Source organism: Engystomops pustulosus, chromosome 3, assembly GCF_040894005.1.
Source record: "Engystomops pustulosus chromosome 3, aEngPut4.maternal, whole genome shotgun sequence".
In the NCBI taxonomy this organism is placed as follows: Eukaryota; Metazoa; Chordata; class Amphibia; order Anura; family Leptodactylidae; genus Engystomops; species Engystomops pustulosus.
Genome location: NC_092413.1, coordinates 214,968,082 through 214,994,289, shown reverse-complemented (window position 1 = coordinate 214,994,289; position 26,208 = coordinate 214,968,082). Strand labels below are relative to the sequence as shown.

General features: G+C 45.0%; 1 protein-coding gene across 1 annotated transcript; it reads right to left on the bottom strand.

Moving 5' to 3' along the window:
* Positions 1–879: 879 nt before the first annotated feature.
* Positions 880–26,208, bottom strand: LOC140122669 (cytochrome P450 2K1-like). Its single transcript, XM_072143777.1, has 9 exons — positions 25,967–26,208; positions 16,959–17,121; positions 15,427–15,576; positions 13,811–13,971; positions 12,396–12,569; positions 10,687–10,828; positions 9,353–9,537; positions 7,170–7,311; positions 880–2,254 (listed from the first exon to the last, which is right to left on the bottom strand). The coding sequence occupies exons 1-9, from the start codon at positions 26,150–26,152 to the stop codon at positions 2,055–2,057; spliced, it is 1,503 nt and encodes a 500-aa protein (XP_071999878.1). The 5' UTR covers positions 26,153–26,208; the 3' UTR covers positions 880–2,054.

The following is a 26,208-nucleotide window of genomic DNA, read 5'->3' as shown; positions in this document are numbered from 1 at the left end:
CCTGGTACATGTAGCTGCAGGCCGGAGAGGATAATTGGCAGCTTCAGCAGCAAGATAATACAGACTCCAGAAGGTGGATGTCTGCTTGGGCCTGGTCTCCAGAAAGACCAAGTGTGTCAGGGTAGCGTGCAACAGAGACATGTGCTTAGGCAGCCACTAGAAGAAGACCTTATAACTTTCCAGCCACAAGGGGTTTTATAAACTCACCTTGTACGGTGGCGATCCTGTTATCCAATCAGCACTCTCTTTGCACTGCAACAGTAACAGTAAACCTGATTGGTCAACATTAATTCCTTCCTTCTTGGCACAGAATTTATCAGCTGTGTTACCATTTCCAGACTCTTGAGCTCCCTCCTAGGTTGATCAGGTCCATGGGGAAAACCTTATTGAATGGAGAGGGATTTGATTTTGCAACACTAGGTTTAACCCTGGTGTTACACAAGGGGATCCTAATTGGCAAAGTCTCCATAAGGAGAGCTCTTACTTCGTGACCCAAGTCAATAGCATGCACATCGAAACAGCCTTGTCTACAGTTGGGAATCTGTTCCTTCTAATCCTACATCATGTCATGAGGCTTCTTAAAAGTCATGCTTGATGGTAAGTTGGCTACCTTTCAATGTAGGAAATAGAGGCATTATTTTTCTTATAACAAATACATTTGCATATTTCCCAGAATCCCCTAGTGGAGCATCAATGGCTATAAGTCTCCATGCCTGCAAGGTGGCCTTAACTGGGTAACCACTGCAGACAATCATAGGCCTCAATGTTAACCTTGACAAATATGACCATGTCTGATATTTGGGGTCCTTTATTCTCCTAATATAATGTTATAATCTCATATTGAAATGATTACCTGGCAAATTGTATCTGCTAATCACACTGTGGCTTTTCATGCCAGTTTATTGACACACATAATAATTCACCAGAATAAACAATTTGAGCCCCTTGAAGACGAGAGTTTACATTGTAGGTACAGTGATGATATCTTAAAGGGGTTGGCCTCTTTACCTCATGTTTTTATGTAATGTTTAAGTGCTTGGGGTAGAATATCAGGCGATTTACAATGTCCGTAAATGGAAGGTCATGTGATTGCTAACTGTCCATGACCAATCCACCTTCCAGGACCTTAAGCTTGCATAGATGAATACTATCCTAAGGTCCTTGAAGGGCATTTGGTTATGGACAGTTAGGATCACATGATCCCTCCATCTCTGTCCATTTTAAGGACCGGACAGACTGGTGAGATACAAGATATTTCTGAACCAGAGGCTTTACTGTACATTTCAATAAAGCAGCATAGAACTTTTACTCAATGTATATCGGTAAATTACATAATATCCTGCCCCCACTCTTACACACACATTACAAAATACATGAGGTAAAGTGGACAGCCCCTTTAATATTGTATACTTTTATAGAAAATGCATGATATGGTTTTAGCGCACCGGATTATAAGGCGCACCATCAATAAATGCCAGCTAAACCGTCTAGTTTTATAAATAAAGCGCACCGGATTATAAAGTGCACCGGATTATAAGGATGAATAACCAGCAGGTGGCAGACCTGTGCACCATTCAAGGCAGCTGTTGTCTGTAAGTACTGTTCATATATAAGGCGCACCGGATTATAAGGTGCACCATCAATAAATGCCTGCTAAACCGTCTAGGTTCATATATAAGGTGCACCGGACTATAAGGCGCACCGGATTATAAGGCACACCATCAATAAATGCCTGCTAAACCGTCTAGGTTCATATATAAGGTGCACCGGACTATAAGGCGCACCGGATTATAAGGCGCACACCATCAATAAATGCCTGCTAAACCGTCTAGGTTCATATATAAATTGCAGTGGATTATAAAGCGCACCTGATTATAAGGATGAATGACCAGCAGGTGGCAGACCTGTGCACAGTTCATGGCAGCTGTTGTCTGTAAGTATGGTTCATATATAAGGCGCACTGGACTATAAGGCACACCTTTGATTTCTGAGAAAATCAAAGGATTTTTTGTGCGCCTTATAGTCCGAAAAATACGGTATGTTTTATATGGCAGCTAAACTGCAGAATTATGCAAACCGCGAGGCACAGCGCAAATCATATGTGGTTTTGGGGTGTTTGTTACTCCACCCACGGGTGAGAAATCCATATCAGTGACCCCTGGAGGGAAGTGGAAGGTGAATTTCTGCATAAGGGTTGTAAAGAAGATGAAAAGCTCCGTTCTTGCAAGTGTCTCTCCGATACAGACTCTGCGACCTGGAATGTAAAAAATATTAACGCATAACATAAAAAATTATGCTATAAAATTCCAATAATCGAAAATCTTAAAGAAGATTCAGGATATTCAAATGTAGAAAAAACTAAATCTCATCAGATTTTACCCTATTAAAGGGGTTTTCCCATGAAACAAGTTAGGCCCTATCCACAGGTTTAACTTGCTGATCGGAGGAGGTTTCGGTGATGGGACCCCCACAAATTATAAGCACGGGGGTACGATGTACCCTAGTCGGACCCCACACCCGTCCCCAAGATTAGAGGAGTAACCTGTTGCTCTTTTATGTGAAACATGTGAAATCTCAACCATTTACCTATGAAAATCTAATCTCCAAAACGAGTCCAGTTTAGAGGCTGGACGGGTGGTGTTACTAATTTTTGGTACTTTGGTTTTTCAGTACCTAAAGGATGCTTTTAGTGTCATTGTAAAGATAATACACTCATCTTTCAATCTACTTTCAGGCTGTGATTCTAAACTGGAGACTGCAGACAGTTACAATAAAGTCTATGGTGATGGTAGATCGCCCTTTCCTGTAGCTATAAAGGATGGTCCCTATCTCCAAGATGGCCGACACAGGATACTAAAACTCCCATGAGCCCTCAGTTCTCAGTAACTCCTCCTCCCTCTCAAATATTAGTTGCATGCAAATATTGTTAAACCAAAAAATAAAGTTAATAGACTCGCAAATGTGTTATAACATCATAAGATTATACATTATATAAAGAACATACACAATAACTAATACCACATAAGAGAGGTATAAATGATGAAAATGACAGTACAATTACATTTCTATATAATTACACTATAATCACCGTACATGGGGGCGTGGCCACACTTTCGGTGGATTTTCCGACGTTTTCTGGGATTGTGCCGCTGAGACAGATATTTAACTGTGGATTGTGTTGCACAGAATCGGATTGTGGCGCATGACGGCATGGCCGTCGGATGATTTGACTATTTCGGACGGAGCGTGGGATTTAACTTTCAAATTGTGTCTCAAGATCAAGCACTTACATGCACCAGGAAGAAGAAGGTGAACTCCTGGGACCTGAGCGGGGAAGCGACACATGCAGGATAAATCCCCCCCCCCCCCAATATGTATCTTTTAGAGTGTCCCTGTGGGCTAATACATTGGTAGAATAACACAACGGTAATACGGACACCGAGCCAATGTCAAAAAAGGTTTCTTACAGCGTGAGCTATCCAAACATTTCTTCCTGAGACATGAAAAAAAATGAGAAACTATTGATAAGAGACATTACCCAAAAGGGAGGGTATTCTGGATATGTAAACTTTGAGCCCGTTAGGTTTGAACAAAGTCACTAAAACTAATATCCAATAAATTCTGCTGTCGCTCCGTCTGATATTCCTTCCATTAACCTCATCCACTTTTCACGACAAAGGAGTATTTCACCATCACATTAAGGAAAATTTGGTCAGGCAATACACTTTCGGGGAACACGTCAGGACAGGTAAGTAAATGTGCCCCATGATCTGAATTAATATTGAATTGATCTAATATTGGGGCAGATTTACTTACCCGGTCCTGTCACCACCCCGCGCCACGATGTCCGATAACCCAAATCAGGCGGAAAGTTTGTCGATAGTCCGTACACAGACCCTTATTAAATAAGCCCCATTGTTTTTAGCCCTGTGAATCATCCATTTCTTCTACCCTCTCTTTAATAATCTTAACTCCGTTTCCCTAGATTTTAGATGGAAATCACTACCTGTAGAACATAGGCTTCTCAGACGAAAAATTCTCCTAGCGGTATGGCTCTAGTAGTGTGCTTGGGATGATTACTTTTACTATGTAAGGTAGCATTACCCGATGTGGGTTTCTGGTAAATAGTAGAATATTGGGGCACATCTACTAAGAGTAGTGAAAACTGCACTAAATGCATTTTACCTGTGTAGTGTACAGAGGCGCCAGATTCAGGATTTCTGCTGCATGTTCTTCATGAATCTGGTGATTTCTGCACTGCTCCGACAGAGTGCACCAATTTTTTTGGTGCACCTTTAACATGGGGAGTATGAGACACTTCTGTCGGATGATAAATCTGGCGCACGGTCCAACTGAGCACCGTAACAACCCCTCCCCCCATTTGTGTCACATGATGACTAGTGCTGCTGCGCCACAAAACGGTCACGTGCAACACATTTATGGTGCAGACACTTCTTAAATTTCTGTGCACGCAGTTTACACCTAAAAGAATGTGCAAAGTCCGACAGAAAACTGGCGCAAAGCCCTTAGTAAATGTGTCCCATTAGCTTTGTGAAACTTGACTTGGGATTCTCTTCACCACCATCTGGTGGTGTTTTTGAGGTACTACCTTCAGGGATTCCCTATGTTGGTAAAATTGTACTGTAATTTTCATTATTTACCCTATATACTTGGGTATGAGCCAACCTGAGTATAAGCCGAGGTACCTAATTTTAACACAAAAAAAACAGAAAACCTATTGACTTGAGTATAATTCTAGGGTAGGAAATGCATTGGTCACAGCCTCCAGCCAGTTTATAGCTGGCCAGCCATCTTTCCCCCTAGTATATAGCCAGCCAGTCCCCTGCTCCCCAGTATGCAGCCAGCCCCTGCTTCCCTAGTATATAGTCAGCCCCTGCCCCCTGTATATAGCCAGCCATCCCCTGTGTCACCCCCTCATCCTTATAGTCTGTAAGCTCTTGTGTCACCCCTCTCATCCTCATAGACTGTAAGCTCTTGTGTCACCCCCTCATCCTCATAGACTGTAAGCTCTTGTGTCACCCTCTCATCCTCATAGACTGTAAGCTCTTGTGTCACCCCCTCATCCTCATAGACTGTAAGCTCTTGTGTCACCCCTCATCCTCATAGACTGTATGCTCTTGTGTCATCCCTTCATCCTCATAGACTGTAAGCTCTTGTGTCACCCCCTCATCCTCATAGACTGTAAGCTCTTGTGTCACCCTCTCATCCTCATAGACTGTAAGCTCTTGTGTCACCCCCTCATCCTCATAGACTGTAAGCTCTTGTGTCACCCCTCATCCTCATAGACTGTATGCTCTTGTGTCATCCCTTCATCCTCATAGACTGTAAGCTCTTGTGTCACCCCCTCATCCTCATAGACTGTAAGCTCTTGTGTCACCCCCTCATCCTCATAGACTGTAAGCTCTTGTGTCACTCCCTCATCCTCATAGACTGTAAGCTCTTGTGTCATCCCCTCATCCTCATAGACTGTAAGCTCTTGTGTCACCTCCTCATCCTCATAGACTGTAAGCTCTTGTGTCACCCCCTCATCCTCATAGACTGTAAGCCCTTGTGTCACCCCCTCATCCTCATAGACTGTAAGTTCTTGTGCCACCCCCTCATCCTCATAGACTGTAAGTTCTTGTGTCACCCCCTCATCCTCATAGACTGTAAGCCCTTGTGTCACCCCCTCATCCTCATAGACTGTAAGCCCTTGTGTCACCCCATCATCCTCATAGACTGTAAGCTCTTGTGTCACCCCCTCATCCTCATAGACTGTAAGCTCTTGTGTCACCCCTTCATCATCATAGACTGTAAACTCTTGTGTCACCCTCTCATCCTCATAGACTGTAAGCTCTTGTGTCACCCCCTCATCCTCATAGACTGTAAGCTCTTGTGTCACCTCCTCATCCTCATAGACTGTAAGCTCTTGTCTCACCCCTCATTCTCATAGACTGTAAGCTCTTGTGTCACCCCCTCATCCTCATAGACTGTAAGCTGTTGTCTCACCCCTCATCCTCATAGACTGTAAGCTCTTGTGTCACCTCCTCATCCACATAGACTGTAAGCTCTTGTGTCACCCCCTCATCCTCATAGACTGTAAGCTCTTGTGTCACCTCCTCATCCTCATAGACTGTAAGCTCTTGTCTCACCCCTCATTCTCATAGACTGTAAGCTCTTGTGTCACCCCCTCATCCTCATAGACTGTAAGCTGTTGTCTCACCCCTCATCCTCATAGACTGTAAGCTCTTGTGTCACCTCCTCATCCACATAGACTGTAAGCTCTTGTGTCACCCCCTCATACTCATAGACTGTAAGCTCTTGTGTCACCTCCTCATCCTCATAGACTGTAAGCTCTTGTGTCACCCCCTCATCCTCATAGACTGTAAGCTCTTGTGTCACCTCCTCATCCTCATAGACTGTAAGCTCTTGTCTCACCCCTCATTCTCATAGACTGTAAGCTCTTGTGTCACCCCCTCATCCTCATAGACTGTAAGCTGTTGTCTCACCCCTCATCCTCATAGACTGTAAGCTCTTGTGTCACCTCCTCATCCACATAGACTGTAAGCTCTTGTGTCACCCCCTCATACTCATAGACTGTAAGCTCTTGTGTCACCTCCTCATCCTCATAGACTGTAAGCTCCTGTGTCCTCCCTCATCCTCATAGACTGTAAGCTCTTGTGTCACCGCCTCATCCTCATAGACTGTAAGCTCTTGTGTCACCCCCTCATCCTCATAGACTGTAAGCTCTTGTGTCACCTCCTCATCCTCATAGACTGTAAGCTCCTGTGTCACCCCTCATCCTCATAGACTGTAAGCTCTTGTGTCACCGCCTCATCCTCATAGACTGTAAGCTCTTGTCTCACCCCTCATTCTCATAGACTGTAAGCTCTTGTGTCACCGCCTCATCCTCATAGACTGTAAGCTCTTGTCTCACCCCTCATTCTCATAGACTGTAAGCTCTTGTGTCACCGCCTCATCCTCATAGACTGTAAGCTCTTGTGTCCCCCTCATCCTCATAGACTGTAAGCTCTTGTGTCTCCCGTTCACTCCTATTGTTCCATATGACTGTTTGTACTCTGTACTCTATTTGTATATGTCCCCTATGATTTGTATAGCGCTACGGAATATGATGGCGATGTATAAATAAAGATTATTATTATACTTACCTGCAGAGAATGGCATGAAGGCGTCTTTCTTCAGAAAATTTCCTTTAGAGTCAAGAAAATGCGGAGGATAAAAGTCGTCAGCTTTCTCAAACTGTGTCTTGTCTCTCAGCACCGAGGTCAGTAATGGGATAATGAAGGTGCCCTGTGGTCAAAAATAAAAACATTTCCATTGGAGAAGAGACATGAATCTCCACTTCCACCAACGTTTCCCGGCCTCTCTGACCCACACAGCACTTTGGGCGTGAACTCTCAGCCCAATGGGTTTACTATAGTCTCAACTGGAAACCCAATGGAGATGCACCTGTATAAAGAGAAATTATATTCACCCTGCATGAGTAATGACAATTATTGCCTGTGAACGGTGTGTAGAGAGTGGGTTGGAGATAAATAGATGCAAAAAGTTGGATTTGATAAAGTTGATGAAAATTCCCCCATAAATTAACTTTATCTCATATTACCTGGCATCAGTAGACACCTGACCCCCTCCATCTACTCCTCCCTAGGTCCCATTCCTCTTCTCAGCAATTCATGTGACCAGGGTTATATAATTTAAGGACTTTACCCAGTTACATTTGCAACATTTACCCCATGTATGTATCTGATCACATGAAATCGCAGCAGCCGCCACTGACTTTCACTTCCCTCTATCCTCAATGGAGGCTGCTGTGATTTCATGCGATCAGATACATACATGGGCTAGACGTTTCAAAATGTAACAGGACCTTAGCTGATATTACCCTGGTCACATGGCATGAAGTGGCCAATGATGTGACAGAGCTCTCCCTCAAAGTTTTCAGCAGTGAGTCCTATCAATTAGGAACAGGGAGGCTTGGGAGTGCAGTGAAAACTGCACATATCCCCATAACTATCATTGGACTCACCTCAGGTGATTTGCATATAGGTTTACAAACTGATTTTTTAACATTACAGCCATGGAAAGGAACGATTTAGGGATCAGGGCAATGTTTTTAATGATTGTTTTTACTGAAGTGTTTATTTTCACAGCAGGTTCTCCATAAGTGTCAAGTGGCTCTTTGCTTTAAAGGCAATTATATAAAATGTCTAAGTTGCAGGGTGGTGGGTAACAGATAATGGTAATACATTTTCAGATATCAAAGATAAAGGTATCTTCAAATGAAAACTTCCTACTGAATGCCAGTCTTAACCGCTCCTTCACATTCTAACACTGGCCTCTTAGTAAGTCCGGAAGTGTGGTCGGCTACTAGAATGAAATCTCTGTCTGGTTGGACCATGGCGGAGATTTCAGATGTAGTCTCCAATGGTAGTCTCCGTTGGATCTATCTGTTAAATTCCCGACATAGGACTAGCAGTGGACACGGAGATGACACGGGGATTACACTCGGATCCAGTGGAGGGGAACGGAGAGGGAACCTAGGAACCTGGGAGATCTTCCATTTTTAACCTGAGAGAGCGCGGTGAGATTGCTCATTGATGTTGAAAGGGGTATTCGGGTGTTAAAAAATACTGAGGGCCGGGCTGGGGTGGGCTAGTTAAACATAATAAACATCTACTTCCCTCGTCCGGCGCTGCCGATGTCCCGTGCCGTGGTCCGTCTCCTCTGTGTGAGGGTTTGTATACAGGGGCGCACAGGGAGCTTCCGGCCGGCCGGAAGCTCCCATCCGACACCATCTCCCGGGGCTTACAACACTGAGAGATAGGGACGGATGGGAGGAGCTGGCCACATCGCGGACCAGAAGCTCCCTGTGCGCGGCTTCTGTGCCCATGTAAACAAACAGGGGCACGGATCAAACGGACCGCGGCGTGGGACATCGGCGGCGCCGGAGGAGGTAAGCACATGTTTATTATGTTTAACTAGCCCTCCCCAGCACGGCCCTCAGTAATTTTTAACAGCTGGATAACCCCTTTAACGTTGCTATAAAGAGTAGAGCACTGACATTTGTTGACTTCCAGCGGAGATTGTAGTAAATACGACAGGCTGGGGCATCGATGCTCCACAAGTGCCCAAACTCCTTGTCCTGTTTCAGTTTAGCGGGAAGGAAAACTTACATGCCAGAACACAGGCGGCCAAGGAATAGTGAATGTGCCCATTGTGTCATATGTTATCACAGGGGCTTTATGAGGCGGAGTCATCTGATAGGCTAGATGTAAGTTGTAGTTTAAACTATTTTAAAATATCTGCACAGTTTCTACATTTTACTTACTTTTGGAATAAAATATCCTTTAAAGGTGACATCTTTGGTTGTTTCATGACCTAAATTCAGAGGAACAATATCCGTGAACCTCTGGATCTCATGTATGACGGCATTTGTGTAGGGCATTTGTACTCGGTGGCTGTACATGGGCTGCGCCGATCCAATGACTCTTGAAATCTCTTCCTGGACTTTTTCTATGTAAGATTAGAAAATAGCAATAAATCCAGATGTTCCATCACTATGTAAGTGCAATCTTCTGGCAAGGGAGTGGATATCAAGATCAGTTCATAAAATACAGGTCAGGATAAATTCTGCACATTGGGGTTTTTTGGGGCTCGTGGAGGGGGGACATGAGTTTAACCATATTTGCTTCCTCAGGACACAGATAATATTGAATACAAAGGTAAAGCAGATAATCACCATCTTAAATGTAACTGGCAAGGGAAATGAGAGAAGGGCAATTATGGGGCACATAACAGTTGGATGGGGCAATAACTGGGGGATTTATATGGTGGTAAAAACAGTGGCTTTTTGGACTATGGGGACCACAATGGGGGCTTTATGGACTATACTATATGCAGCCACAGGGAGGGGGTTTATTAAGTAAGGGGCTCATCAGGGGGGTTCTGTACAGCATTGAGAACAAAAGGGGGAATTACTTTATAATAACCATATGGGGTGTTTTATACAATATGGTTCCACAATGGGGGACATTTTACAATGCCTGGGCTTCAAACAGTATGGGGTCCACTATAAGTAAGGCATTAAACAGTAATTAGGCACAAAAAGGGGACTTTAAACATTGTTGGGGCCACAAGAGGGACATTATACAGTGGCCATTTACTGGGTAAGAACACTAAAAGGAGATCTATCCAGTGTTAGGGGAACTATCGGGGATGAGGCTACGGGACTTGTCCAACAAATGGAAATGATGGCGAGGCTGAATTACTACTGGAGGGCAAACCAAGGAAAATTATTACGAGTAGGGGTGCAGTTACTAATGGTGACTGGTGAATTAAAATGACTAGTACGCACTAGTTTGTGCGTATATTACAATAGTTTGGTGAACTATAAGACGAAGTAGTGTTAGAGCACCATGATGGAGGGGACAATGAAAAAGTGAAGAGCATAGGACAACTACAGTTATGTGACAATCTCTACAAAAATTGCTCGAGGCTGGAAGAAGTGTTCATGGTGGCCTGGGCCAAATGGAGAAGACAAGGAAATAGAACAATTTCAATCTGAGGACAAGTCAACGATAGTCAAGGGATGATATAGGAATGGACTGGGCTGTTGGGTGCCAAAACTGATAGAAGCTAATACAGAGCTGCTCCTCTTTGTACCTTGGATATCAGGATATTTTATCATGAGAAGAATTCCCCAGCGCAGAGTGGTAGAAGTTGTCTCCATTCCGGCTGTAAATAAATTTCTTACAAGTTTTGATAGATTCTCGTTGTGGAAATATGATTGGGAGCTTCCCGCTTCCTGAAAAACAAATCAACATCCTAGTACGGTGTCTGTCTTGTCTTCAAAGTGAAGAATTTTGTTAAAGATTTCCTACTGACATTTTTATTACTAATAATTATTTTTTTTTAATTATTTGTTTGTGTTTTTTTATTTTGTTTTATATTTTTCCACTCCAGATGAGATATCTATAACAGTCCCAGTAACAGGGCAATTTTCCCAGCAGCATTTAAAAAATTAACACTGCCATTGGGAATGGCAATTCACTAGTACAATAATAATTTAAAAGTTTATTATTTGTTTGTCATGTACAGGTTGTTATTTTTGAATTACCATATAGACTCGAGTATGATCCAAGTTTTTCAGCACAAAAAATGTGTTAAAATACCTTAACTTGGCTTATACTCGAGTCAATGAAAAAAAATCTCTGTACTCACCTATCCAACGACCCCGCAGATACTCTCCTATCTTCTGTCTTCAGCTCCCCACGCCGTCCAGACGGCACACACTATGATATCAGCAAGCAGCTGACGTCAGTACACAGGTTTTTTTTTTCTTTTTAAGCGTTGCAGGGGGCTTCTGGCTATATACGGGGTGAGGGGGAAGGCATTGGCTATATATTTGGGGGGCAGGCACTAGCTATATATAGGGGCTGCAGGCACTGACTATATACTGTGGGCAGGCTCTGGCTATATACGAAGGATGCAGACACTGGCTATATACGAAGGATGCAGACACTGGCTATATACTGGGGGGCAGGCACTGGCTATATACTGGGGAGCAGGCACTGACTATATACTGGGGAGCAGGCACTGGCTATATACGGGGGATGCAGGCACTGACTATATACTGGGGAGCAGGCACTGGCTATATACTGGGGGGCAGGCACTGCTAAATACAGGGGGTGGGCACTGGCTATATACTGAGGGCAGGCACTGGCTAAATACAGGGGACAGGCACTGGCTATATACTGGGGGCAGACACTGGCTATATACTGGGGGCAGGCACTGGCTATATACTAGGGGGCAGGCACTGGCTAAATACTAGGGGGCAGGCACTGGCTAAATACTAAGGGGCAGACACTGGCTAAATACTATGGGGCAGGCACTGGCTAAATACTAGGAGGCAGGCACTGGCTAAATACAGGGGGCATTGGCTGGCTATATACTAGGGGGCACTGGCTGGCTATATACAAGGGGGCTGCTGGCTATATACAGGGGGAAGGGGGCTGCTGGCTATATACAAGGGGCAGGTACTGGCTATATAAAAGGGGGCAGGGGCTGCTAACTATATACAGGGAGGCTGTGACCAATGCATTTCCCAATCTTGGCTTATACTCAAGTCAATAGGTTTTCCCAGTTTTTTGTGTTAAAATTAGAGGCCTTGAGTCGACTTATACTCGAGTATATACGGTTTGTTGTATTGTGAAACATGACTTTTCTTCATGTTGCTGGACGACTGTAACTAAGCAATTTCCCCTTGGTATTAAATAAAGTTTTATTGCATTGTATAAGACATTGCTGCAGCCCAACTACCACCAGGGTCAGTGGGCGGTCGTGATAATAAAAGAACAAAAAACCCAGACTACCTCTTTTTGTCTCACAAGAAAAGCATCAATCAAACTTCTTTGATCGTTTTCATCCAAGTTCTTCAGATGTTCTACAAATGTTGTTCTGACAAAGTCGTATATTTCCGAAGTATTTTTACCGATTTTTTTGTGACTTCCAGGGAACAGATCAAAAAACGGGAACATGTTATAAAGCTGCCAAAATAATCAAATGAAAATGTGATTAGTGAAATGAAATGTATTCTTTTCTTTCCCTTCTTGGTCAGAACATAATATGAGGCATTAAGCCATTTTTTTGTAATTTTTTTTTTGTTGGTGGTCTGGTGCTGCAATATAGGACCATTGAGGTGAATGGCATTGTGTTATAGTTCAGCATTCAACCCAACCCAATCCAATCAGTGAGGACCTGTGTCCATACAGCACATGGCAGTACACTCATACAGTGAGGAGAAATGCTCCTGAACAGTGTAATGGCCTGTAAAGCTGCAGCACAGAGGGGCTCTGGTGACACCCTTAGTAGCCTTGCTGGTTGATTAGCATAATTTTAAAAGTTGGTCATGGATAACAAATATAAGAAGTTAACCACAGTTACTGTGACTGGATCTATGAGTTAATATCCAGAGTTTATCATAATGGATTTTGATGGTAGATCAAATGCGGCGGTTTCTTGAATCCGTCGGGTTTTCGTTCGGCCACGCCCCCCCCCCATTTCCGTTGCGTGCCTGTGCGCCACAATCGGATCGCCTACGCCAAAAACCCGGGGCAATTCAGGAAAAATCAGCGCAAATCGGAAATATTTGGGTAACACGTCAGGAAAAAGCGAATCGGGCCTTTAGTAAATGAGCCCCAATATGTGTATAAAAATCAGGGAGACTTTATGTTCTATTTTATAACTGTGTGACATTTTGCGGACCTTATCATTAGCAGTAGCAGTGATACGGTAGGAGTTTGTGCTCCCATGTACTTCTTAGGGGGTCACCATAAGATCACATGACCAAACTGAAGCGAAAGATGTCAGGAAGTTTCAGAAATTGGAAAACGCTCATTGGGGCTCCGAACGCCGCACTTTCGTCGGGTTTCCCAAATATTTCCGTTTTGTGCCGAAATTGCCCTGGGATTTTGGTGCACACGATCGGATTGTGTCGCATCGGCGCCGGCTTTCACACGACAGAAATCGGGGCCGTGGCTGTCGGACAACCCAACGGATTCGAAAAAAACACGGAATTTAAAAAAGAATTAGTGTCGCAAGATTAGCACTCCGGCAGACCTTGGCGCAGCAGCGACACCTGCTGGATATCGGGCGCACGACCTTAGTGAATCCAGGCAGACCCAAATCAGCATCGGACAACGCACCGCAGGATCGCGACTGGACCGGGTAAGTAAATGTGCCCCATTGTCTTAAATAAATCTAGAGAGTATTACATCAATTACATTACCAAAACCATTGGAGTCCCCACGAGTCTCACGTTCTCACTAGTCAGGTTTAGCAGTCTCCTAAATTGAGGGTCATCATAGTCCATCCGATTCCCAAGTAAAATGACTACAATTATATTCGCCACCGCAGAATTCAAGATCAAAGTGGTTTCAAATGGTTTCCCTAGCGAGACGTAAATGAGAAAACAAAATTGTAAGATGAAGCAGTATGATCATATGATGACTATTACTTAAAGCCCCTCGGGCCCCTTTAAAAACATCTACTGCGGCTTCCACCCACCATGTGCCATTTATTATAATGTTCTTATAACAGTAGGAAGCATTTTACTAGGGGTTAAATGCTTGTAACATCTGCGCCTGCATTATCATCTGTCCATAAAGTACGGCTGAAGATGCCCTGATAAATGTCATTTTGTTCCATTCTGACCCTGCTAGTCTGAACACTGGCTTACTCCTCGTCAACATTGAGGGAAGAGAGACGGTACTTTACCTTTGGCCAGTCATTTTAGGGTGAGGTACTGCCTCAAATACATTTTTGTTACTTGTGGACGATGAGCACTCCATGCACTGCACTAATGGTGAAGCACTGAACAGGAACTGTGGTGACATCATATTGGGGAGGGGCTTAGTCAGAGACCTACTCTGGCCAATGCAGTGACACATACACATCTATATCTGCATTGTTACACATTTCTGTACTCATCTGCAGATCAGTACCATGTAGGCTCCTCAGTTGTTAAAACTTGTTCTCCTGCTTTCAGGAGAACAAGAGCAGGGCACTCCTCCCCAACCATGACAAAATTAAACTTACTTTCAATCATCTGTGTGGTCTGTGCTTGGCATTGATGCAGCATATAGATAATGCCTCCTCCTATAATATCAATCCATCCATTTTCACTGTCCTGCTTCTCCTAATACCCAAAGGTATGATCTCTCTCCATGGCCTATATACAACAGTAGCTGTAGCTTTGTATGGTCAAAACTGCTTTAAAGAAATCAACCACTTAAAGGAAACCTACCACTGCTCGCATGATGAAATCATGTAAGCAGACCACCCTGTAGGCTTCTTAATGCAGATGTCGGCACATAGTTTAGTTAGGCTCGGCGAACTTTAGCTTAGTTTAATTATTCCCGCCTCCTTCATATTTCCCCTCCTCCTTCAGGTGCCGAGAGCCGTGACGTCACCAAGCTCTCGGCACCTATCGCCGGCCGGCTGTGCGAGACTTAGTGTTTGTGCATGCGCGATAAGTGCCGAGAGCTTGGTGACGTCACGGCTCTCGGCACCTGAAAGAGGATGGGTAATATGAAGGAGGCAGGAATAATTAAACATCGGAAGCCATCGCCGGCCCGAAGATGACGGATGGTAGCACCGGAGGGCTCATTTACATATGTAAGAAAATCGTTTTTTTTAGCTAAACTAATGTCCGTTGCAGTGGTAGGTTTCCTTTAAAAAAAAGTCTAGAAATACTCACTTCTACTAGTCTAGATGAAGAGGAGTGGAGGTGAGTATTTCTATCCTTTTTGCTTTTTTTAAGTGGTTGATTTATTTTAAGGCTACCTTATAGTGACACAAGTCCAGTTCTAACGATAGTCATAAGGTAAGTATGGTATGCTATACCTTTAAAGGAGGCAAAATATTTATTTAAGTGCACACATTCTTCAATAATTTTCTCTTCTATGGTGTTCTTCCCCATGCCGAAATCCCGTAATGTGGTTATTGTAAATCTTCTCATTATCTTCCAGTTTATACCTTTTGAAAATACAACTCCTAAAAAAGTAAGGCTTTTAGTAATTTTTAAGTATAATAAAGAAAGATATTCTTAAAGTTTTTTGGAGGTAATTAAAGGGATATTCACACGAAGACAAGATTCTTAAATATAAGAATTATATAAGAAAAATATAAATACAGCATTTCACAGATATAATTCCAACCTGTCTCTATCAGTCCTGGTGTATACAATTTTGGTTGCCCAGGGATCTGACTATAAATCTCCTGACTATGGCCGGGGAGGGAAAATTCTTCTCGTAAATAGCTTCTCCTGTCTGTACGATGCAATACTTTGCATCCTGCCCCTCCCCCATGCATTATCAAGACAAGCTCACACACAGACGCTTCCTGCCCGCAAGCAGTGTGTAAAGACTTACTCTACAAACTACAGATAAAATAATGTTTTTTTAATCAGGGGAATGAGGTATAGCAGAGTGGACTGTGTATTATTTCTGAGATGCAGCGGAGCTGCATTTCATGGATTTCATCATCATCTCATCTCTGATCTGTCTCATCTCTCTCTATGTGTCAGATACCAGTGAATGTTTAGAAGCTAAATGAAAGTGTAGATAAACCTTGTACCCTGATAATCTAAGCACATTGTCAGCTCACAGCATCTCATAGCACAGAAGAATCATAAAGTGTCAGCTTAGAGAGTCCCCGTTCACACTCTGGAAAGTTACACTGACTATCACTGAGTGATAGGAGCTAAACAGCGTAAAAACTGAGTAAAATTGTATAGTAAGGGGGTAAAATGATCTTTATTGTGTAAACATCACAAAGGGAATACAAGTTGACTATGGTTAGCCTACCCTCAGGGGAGGGACAAACCAAAGTATAGAATCTCTACTGTTCCCACCCCCCGTTCCCTAGGATCTGTATGATAGCGCTTGGATGTACATTCATTCATTTGTTTACTAACCAATCCCTATTGTTGTTGTATGCTGAATGAGTGGTGGAAGGATTATGACCACCTTCAACCTTGCTCATCCAATTGTCAATCCAGGTGTCAAGGTTTGGTGGCAGATAGTTAAAACATAATGTAAGCAGCAGTGGTGGCTAGAGTATAAAATGACTATAAATTACGCGAAGACAACCTAAAACAACCAAGACTCACCATACTGGCATGGAGATTGAGTTGGCTTATACATTGGCATGAACCTGTTCAGGTTTGGGTTCATCTGAGTAGAGTAAGAGGCATCGCGCACGCAACTGGTGTTTTGTTGGTGGCACACGAACTAGAGGGGGTTTTGGGGTGAGCCATGCACCGAACCCGAACTTCTTGCCGAAGTCCAGTTTTGAATTCTGACAATGTATTCCAATATTTGTACATCTTTTGTCCATCATAATAATAAAAAAAACCACACCACATCAGGACTCACCCATGTCATTGTCCATTTTCTTAAATATTTTCAGTGTCCCTCGTTCTCCAAACTCCTCAGCCTTATTGACCAGAGCTTCTTTCACTGCCTCGTATCCGGCTATGACCACCATTTTTTTCATTCCCAATTGGACGCTGAACACTGGTCCGTATTTTTTTGAAAGCTTAAAGTCAATATTAAAAAATACACTTTTAGACTTCATAGACTTATCATATAATGAAGCAGATTTACTTACCGCGTTCTCTGTGGAGGATTCGGGTCTTCAGGCGATTCACTAAGGTAGTGCGCCCGATGTCCACCAGGTGTCGCTGCTGCGCTGAAGTCCGTCGGAGTTCACTGGAGTTCACGATCCATTGCTGGGTGCAGGTAAGCGTGTGTCAAGCAACACTTTTTTTTAAAAAATACGGCGTTTTTTCCGAATCCGTTGGGTTTTCTGACGGCAACGCCCCCTGATTTCCGTCGTGGCCATGCCAGTGCCGATGCGCCACAATCCGATTGCATTTTACCAAAACCCCGGGGCAATTCAGGGAAAATCGTGCAAGACGGTAATATTCGGGGAACCCGTCAGAAAAACGCGATACGGGCCCTAAGTAAATGACCCCCAATGTCTCCCTGATAGTAGTCATCAATTTGTTGTATCTATTTTTTAACCCAGTAAAGGAAATATATCAATGGTCATATTTGGGATTGTTGCTTTTTCAGAAAGTGGAGATAGGATCTTGTCTGTGTTTTCCTGAAGATTTTTTTTATGGCCTCCCTTACAGTACTAGAATATGCTTGGGTTTACCAGCTTCCTACTACTTTGCCTCAAGGGTTTGGTTTGAAATATTGTGAAATCCACCGAATATGAGTCAATTTAATGGAGATTTCCGACAATATCCATAACCAATGAAGCAGTCTTTCTTTGAATATGTAAGGGATTAGGTCTGGGATAGTCATCTTTTGGGGCAGACGGGCACAATTCACCGGCACAGAGGCAATTCACAGTCCACACTGTGCTTTTTTGGTGCAACTGACCTCAGCCCGTTTTATTAAGCAGTTATACAAAATAAAATAAAAAAATAACAGCCACTGACTATACATGGAGGTTCCCTACCTCACCAGATGCGGGCCTACTGCCAGGCACCCCAAAAGTCACAGATCACAGCTCCACAGGCCTTTGGGATGGACTGTCTCTTCCCCAGGATGAAGTCAAAGTGGGAAGTGCAGATACTTATGCAGGACCTCCAGCTGACAGCTAATCAAACTTAGGTCTCCTTCCCACTAACGTGTGAGGGACAGATACTGATCCCCATGGAAACCTACAGTGCTCATACCATACCATTCACAGTTAAAAGATGCACTATCTTTTCCTGTATGTATGGCTGGGCACCATGCGCTATCCACTCCTCCCCTCTCCAGTGCGTGGCTTTATGCTCGACCGGGCTACGGCCCAGGAGGAGATACATTAGTATGAAAGAGGCCTTAATCAGACAAGCCCAACTTTTCTAGGTCTGTCTTATACTCAGCTTTTGCTTAGCTAAAACACATATTTCATGGCCAAAGTCGTGGCAAATACCCTGCCACAAATGTTCTAGAAATAATCTGTCTAATATAACAAAGAGGTAAAGTGATTGCTTTCTACTATTGGGCCCTCTGTATAGCTGAAACCTAAGACTAAGGCCAAATTCACATGACCGTATGGAGGCAGTACAAATGTCCCCCATAGACGACTGTGGCTACTCGGAGCAATACAGTGCCACATATCGCATGTACACGTATGGTACCGTACCACCATGTCCTATCTTTCCTAGTGTGAAGTATTGTTTTATGTTTAATGAAAATGTTTTATTTTTCATATACTTGCTGAATGCTGAGAATACCATAAAGACGTTTGGTGGAGAGGAATGGACTTTGATCAGCTTCAGTCATAGTCAAAGGTCTGCAAGATCTACTCCGATGTTTGCCATTTCACAAGAAGGATTTACAATATTATATGCAATTCAAGGAAAACAAAGCCTTAGTGTCTCCATTGCCCGTGTAATAATTTACCAACCAATGGACTATGGACATTACTTCTTTATCCCTAAATCCCTGAGTAACCATCCCAGGTCTTCCCTGTATAATACTGTGTGACACAAATAAAGCATCTCACATCTGCCTTACTTTTGATGGCATCAGTTCATAGAGACTGAGATTTTATACCATACGTTGTCTTGGTTTGATTTCTCCTGAGCTCAATCTGCGAATGTTATCAGTCATTAGAGAACCTGAGGTTGTGTGAATAAGGGCAGAACTTGACACTAGGATGCCTGGCTTTGCTCTGTGCATATTTAGGAAGAGGGGAGCGGTCACCCCTCCTCCTCTCCAGCGCATCGGAAGTATGCATACATTTGTTAAATTTGGCCTAATTGTAACCTTGACGCTAAAGCCTCTTTCACACTTGTGTTGCAGATCGCATTTGCGGAAGCAAACGTGGTACCAATATACAAAAAAGGATCAAAAAGCGATCCTGGAAACTACAGACCTGTAAATCTAACTTCTGTGGTGGGGAAAATATTTGAGGGGTTTGTTAGAGATGCTATCCTGGAGTATCTCACTGCATAACCTTATAACCCAGCGTCAGCATGGGTTTATGAGAGATCGGTCCTGTCAGACTAATCTGATTGGTTTCAGACTGGACCAGGGGATTCTGGGGATGTTGTATACCTGGACTTTTCAAAAGCATTTGACACCGTGCCGCATAAAAGGTTGGTACATAAAATGAGACTGCTGGGAATAGGGGAAAATCTGTGTAAGTAATTGGCTTAATGCTTGAGGAGTGAGCAGAGAAATGGTTGATGAGGTTTAATGTAGATAAATGTAAAGTTACGCACTTGGGCCGTGGAAACAAAAAGTATAATTATGTTCTAAACAGTCAATTACTTGGTAAAACTGGAACTGAAAAGGACTTGGGGGTATTGGTAGATGGTAAACTTAATTTTGGTGACCAGAGCCAGGCGGCTGCTGCTAAAGCAAATAAAATTATGGGATGTATCAAGAGAGGAATAGATTCTCATGATAAAGACATAGGGGCACATTTACTTACCCGGTCCATTCGCGCTCCAGCGGCGGCTTCTCCGACGAGCAATCGGGTCTTCCGGTGATTCATGAAGGTCCTGCGCCCGATGTCCACCAGGTGTCGCTGCTGCGCCAGTCTGCCGGGTTGCGTCGGAGTTCACTGATCTCTTCTTGGTGCATGTAAGTATGGCGCGTGCGACAATTTTTTTTTTTTAATGCGGCAATTTTTCAGAATCCGTCGGGTTTTCGTTCAACCACACCCCCCCATTTCCGTCGCGTGCATGCCAGCGCCGATGCGCCACAATCCGATCGCGTGCGCCAAAATCCCGGGGCAATTCGGGGAAAATGGGCGCAAATCGGAAATATTCGGGTAACACATCGGGAAAACGCGAATCGGGCCCTTTGTAAATGACCCCCATTGTGTACAGTTTTGGCCACTGGTGTATTAAAAGGATATGGTAGAGCTGGAACGGTTACAGAGGAGAGCAACCAAGATTATTAGGGGAATGGGGGGGCTAGAATACAATGACAGTTTAGAAAATAGACAACTGAGGGGAGACCTCATTACAATGTACAATTACCTGAACGGACAGTACAAGGATCTCTCCAAAGATCTGTTTATACCTAGGCCTGTGATCAAGATAAGAGGGCATCCTCTACACCTAGAGAGGAGGCGATTCTACCATCACCATAGACAGGGGGCATTCTCTACACCTAGAGGAGAGGTGGTTCTACCATCACCATAGACAGGAGGCATTCTCTACGCCTAGAGCAGAGGCAATTCTACCATCACCATAGACAGGGGGCATTCTCTACACCTAGAGGAGAGGAGGTTCTACCATCACCATAGACAGGGGGAATTCTCTACACCTAGAGGAGAGGAGGTTCTACCATCACCATAGACAGGGGGCATCCTCTACACCTAGAAGAGAGATGGTTCTTCCATCACCAGAGACAGGGGGCATCCTCTACACCTAGAGGAGAGGAGGTTCTACCATAACCATAGACAGGGGCATCCTCTAAACCTAGAGGAGAGGAGGTTCTACCATCACCATAGACAGGAGGCATCCTCTACACCTAGAGGATAGGGGGCTCTACCATCACCATAGACAGGGGGCATCCTCTACACCTAGAGGAGAGGAGGTTCTACCATCACCACAGACAGGGGCATCCTCTACACCTAGAGGAGAGGAGGTTCTACCATCACCATAGACAGGGGGCATCCTCTACACCTAGAAAAGAGATGGTTCTTCCATCACCAGAGACAGGGGGCATCCTCTACACCTAGAGGAGAGGCGATTCTACCATCACCATAGACAGGGGCATTCTCTACATCTAGATGAGAGGAGGTTCTACCATCACCATAGACAGGGGGCATTCTCTACACCTAGAGGAGAGGAGGTTCTACCATCACCATAGACAGGGGGCAACCTCTACGCCTAGAGCAGAGGCGATTCTACCATCACCATAGACAGGGGGCATCCTCTACACCTAGAGGAGAGGCGATTCTACCATCACCATAGACAGGGGCATTCTCTACACCTAGAGAAGAGGAGATTCTACCATCACCATAGATAAGGGCATTCTCTACACCTAGAGGAGAGGAGGTTCTACCATAACCATAGACAGGGGCATCCTCTACACCTAGAGGAGAGGAGGTTCTACCATCAATATAGACAGGAGGCATCCTCTACACCTAGAGGATAGGGGGCTCTACCATCACCATAGACAGGGGGCATCCTCTACACCTAGAGGAGAGGAGGTTCTACCATCACCACAGACAGGGGCATCCTCTACACCTAGAGGAGAGGAGGTTCTACCATCACCATAGTCAGGAGCATCCTCTACACCTAGAAGAGAGGGGATTCTACCATCACCATAGGCAGGGGGCATCCTCTACACCTAGAAGAGAGGCAGTTCTATCATCACCATAGACAGGGGGCATCCTCTACACCTAGAAGAGAGGCGGTTCTACCATCACCATAGACAGGGGGCATCCTCTACACCTAGAGGAGAGGTGGTACTACAATCACCATAGACAGGGGGCATCCTCTACGCCTAAAGCAGAGGGGATTCTACCATCACCATAGACAGGGGGAATTCTCAACACCTAGAGGAGAGGAGGATCTACCATCACCATAGACAGGGTGCATTTTCTACACCTAGAGGAGAGGAGGTTCTACCATCACCATAGACAGGGGTTATCCACTACACCTAGAGGAGAGGAGGTTCTTCCATCACCATAGACAGGGGAATCCTCTACACCTACAAGAGAGGGGATTCTACCAGCACCATAGACAGGGGGCATGCTCTACCCCTAGAAGAGAGGCGGTTCTAACATCACCATAGACAGGGGGCATGCTCTACACCTAGAGGAGAGGAGGTTCTACCATCACCATAGACAGGGGCATCCTCTACACCTAGAGGAGAGGAGGTTCTACCATCACCACAGACAGGGGCATCCTCTACACCTAGAGGAGAGGAGGTTCTACCATCACCATAGACAGGAGAATCCTCTACACCTAGAAGAGAGGGGATTCTTCCATCACCATAGGCAGGGGGCATCCTCTACACCTAGAAGAGAGGCAGTTCTATCATCAACATAGACAGGGGGCATCCTCTACACCTAGAAGAGAGGCGGTTCTACCATTACCATAGACAGGGGGCATCCTCTACACCTAGAAGAGAGGCGGTTCTACCATCACCATAGACAGGGGGCATCCTCTACACCTAGAGGAGAGGTGGTACTACAATCACCATAGACAGGGGGCATCCTCTACGCCTAAAGCAGAGGTGATTCTACCATCACATTGACAGGGGGAATTCTCAACACCTAGAGGAGAGGAGGATCTACCATCACCATAGACAGGGTGCATTTTCTTCACCTAGAGGAGAGGAGGATCTACCATCACCATAGACAGGGTGCATTTTCTTCACCTAGAGGAGAGGAGGATCTACCATCACCATAGACAGGGGAATCCTCTACACCTAGAAGAGAGGGGATTCTACCAGCACCATAGGCAGGGGGCATCCTCTACACCTAGAGGAGGGGCAGTTATACCGTCACCATAGTCAGGGGGCATCCTCTACACCTGGAGGAGAGATGTATCACCATCACCATAGACAGAGGGAATCCTCTACACATAGAGGCGAGGCGGTTCTACCATCACCATAGACAGGGGGCATCCTCTACACCTAGAGGAGGGGCAGTTATACTATCACCATAGACAGGGGGCATCCTCTACACCTAGAGGAGGGGCAGTTATACCGTCACCATAGTCAGGGGGCATCCTCTACACCTGGAGGAGAGATGTATCACCATCACCATAGACAGAGGGAATCCTCTACACCTAGAGGCGAGGCGGTTCTACCATCACCATAGACAGGGGGCATCATCTACACCTAGAGGAAGGGCAGTTATACCGTCACCATAGTCAGGGGGCATCCTCTACACCTGGAGGAGAGGCGATTCTACCATCACCATAGACGGGGCATCCTCTACACTTAGAGGAGAGGAGGTTCTACCATCACCATAGACAGTGGGCATCCTCTACAGCTAGAGGAGAGGAGGTTCTACCATCACCAAAGACAGGGGCACCCTCTACACCTAGAAGAGAGGCGGTTCTACCATCACCATAGACAGGGGGCATGCTCTACACCTAGAAGAGAGGCGGTTCTACCATCACCATAGACAGGGGGCATCCTCTACACCTAGAGGAGGGGCAGTTATACCGTCACCATAGTCAGGGGGCATCCTCTACACCTGGAGGAGAGGCAATTCTACCATCACCATAGACAGGGGGCATCCTCTACACTTAGAGGAGAGGAGGTTCTACCATCACCATAGACAGGGAGCATCCTCTAAACCTAGAGGAGAGGAGATTCTACCATCACCATAGACAGGGGGCATCCTCTACACCTAGAGGAGAAGAGGTTTTACCATCACCAAAGACAGGGGGCACCCTCTGCACCTAGAGGAGAGGTGGTTCTGCCACCACCATAGACAGGGGCATCCTCTACACCTAGAAGAGAGGCGGTTCTAACATCACCATAGACAGGGGGCATGCTCTACACCCAGAAGAGAGGTGGTTCTACCATCACCATAGACAGGGGGCATGCTCTACACCTAGAGGAGAGGTGGTTCTACCATCACCATAGACGGGGGCATCCTCTACACCTAGAGGAGAGGTGGTTCTACCATCACCTTAGACAGGAGCATCCTCTACACCCAGAGGAGAGATGTATCACCATCATCATAGACAGGGGACATCCTCTACACCTAGAGGAGAGGCAGTTCTGCCATCACTATAGACAGGGGACATCCTCTTTACCTAGAGGAGAGGATGTTCTACCATCAGCATAGAAATGGGGGATCCTCTACACCTAGATGAGAGGAGGTTCTACCATCTCCATAGACAGGGGGCATCCTCTACACCTAGAGGAGAGGCAGTTCTACCATCACAATAGACAGGGGGCATCCTCTACACCCAGAGGAGAGATGTATCACCATCACCATAGATAGGGGGCATCCTCTACACTTAGAGCAGAGGCGATTCTTCCATGACCATAGACAGGGGGCATCCTCTACACCTAGAGGAGGGGTAGTTATACCCTCACCATAAACAAGTGGCATCCACTACACCTAGAGGAGAGGAGGTTCTACCATCACCATAGACAGGGGGCATCCTCTACACCTAGAGGAGAGGCGGTTCTACCATCACCATAGACCGGGGGCATCCTCTACACCTAGAGGAGAGGCGGTTCTACCATCACCATAGACAGGGGCCATCATCTACACCTAGAGGAGAGGTGGTTCTACCATCACCATAGACAGGGGGCATCCTCTACACCTAGAGGAGAGATGGTTCTACCATCACCATAGACAGGGGGCATCCTCTACACCTAGAGGGGAGGAGGTTCTACCATCACCATAGACAGGGGGCATCCTCTACACTTAGAGGAGAGGAGGTTCTACCATCACCATAGTCAGGGGGCATCCTCTACACCTAGAGGAGAGGAGGTTCTACCATCACCATAGACAGGGAGTATCCTCTACACTTAGAGGAGAGGAGGTTCTACCTTCACCATAGACAGGAGGCATCCTCTACACCTAGAGGAGAGGCGATTCTACCATCACCATAGACAGGAGGCATCCTCTACAACTAGAGGAGACGAGGTTCTACCATCCCCATAGACAGGTGGCATCCTCTACACCTCCTCAGCTCCTCCTGCTCCATAACATGATGCCTGCAGATAGGACACTATGTACAATCTGTTCAGCTCCTCCTGCTCTATGACATGCTGCCTGCAGATATTACACTATGTACAATCTGCTCAGCTCCTCCTGCTCTATAACATGCTGCCTGCAGATAGGACACTACGTACAATCTGCTCAGCTCCTCCTGCTCTATAACATGATGCCTGCAGGTAGAACACAATGTACAATCTGCTCAGCTCCTCCTACTCTATAACATGCTGCCTGCAGATAGGACACTATGTGCAATATGCTAAGCTCCTCCTGCTCTATAACATGCTGCAGGCACATAGGACTGCATTTTACTGGTGAAAATTTATTTTTAAGATTTGCACGATCCTAGGAGTTATCTCTGGAATTCATATTTTTGTTTATTGTGCTCTGACTACTCCATGAAAACTTCCCCAACCCTATGTAAAGCAGTGTTCTAGGCAGGAAGAGGTGACATGTACCTACACGCGTAGCAGCAGCTACAATAATAAACAACCACACGATGATGGATATCTCATGTATCTCATGTATCTCATGTATCTCATGTATCTCATGTATCTCATGTATCTCATGTATCACATGTATCTCATGTATCTCATGTATCTCTTGTATCTCATGTATCTCATGTATCTCATGTATCTCATGTATCTCATGTATCTCTTGTATCTCATGTATCGCATGTATCTCTTGTATCTCATGTATCTCATGTATGAGGTTTTCTTACCTGCATATAAGTGAGATAAGGTTTCCTGAAATTCAGAATATGCAAATTCCCAATCAGCGGCCAAGATCTGGGTCCGGGCGGATAATTTTTTATGTGATTTTCATTCCAACTTTTAAGGACATTCAGGATCAATAAAAATGTTAAAAACAGCACAAAATAAGAAGCTAAAGACAAGTCCAGATCCATGACTGTGCCTGCAAGAGTCTGGCAGACGCGGAGCCGTGCAGGTTATGTAACCCTCA

What these genes read in the sequence shown, in the direction of transcription:
- LOC140122669 (XM_072143777.1), bottom strand. Translation starts at nt 26,152, where the DNA reads ATGGATCTGGACTTGTCTTTAGCTTCTTATTTTGTGCTGTTTTTAACA. An exon ending in AAAATATCCTGATATCCAAG is followed by an intron (nt 9,538 to 10,686) that starts GTACAAAGAGGA and finishes AATCTTACATAG; the next exon opens with AAAAAGTCCAGGAAGAGATT. An exon ending in CTTCATGCCATTCTCTGCAG is followed by an intron (nt 2,255 to 7,169) that starts GTAAGTATAATA and finishes TTTACATTCCAG; the next exon opens with GTCGCAGAGTCTGTATCGGA.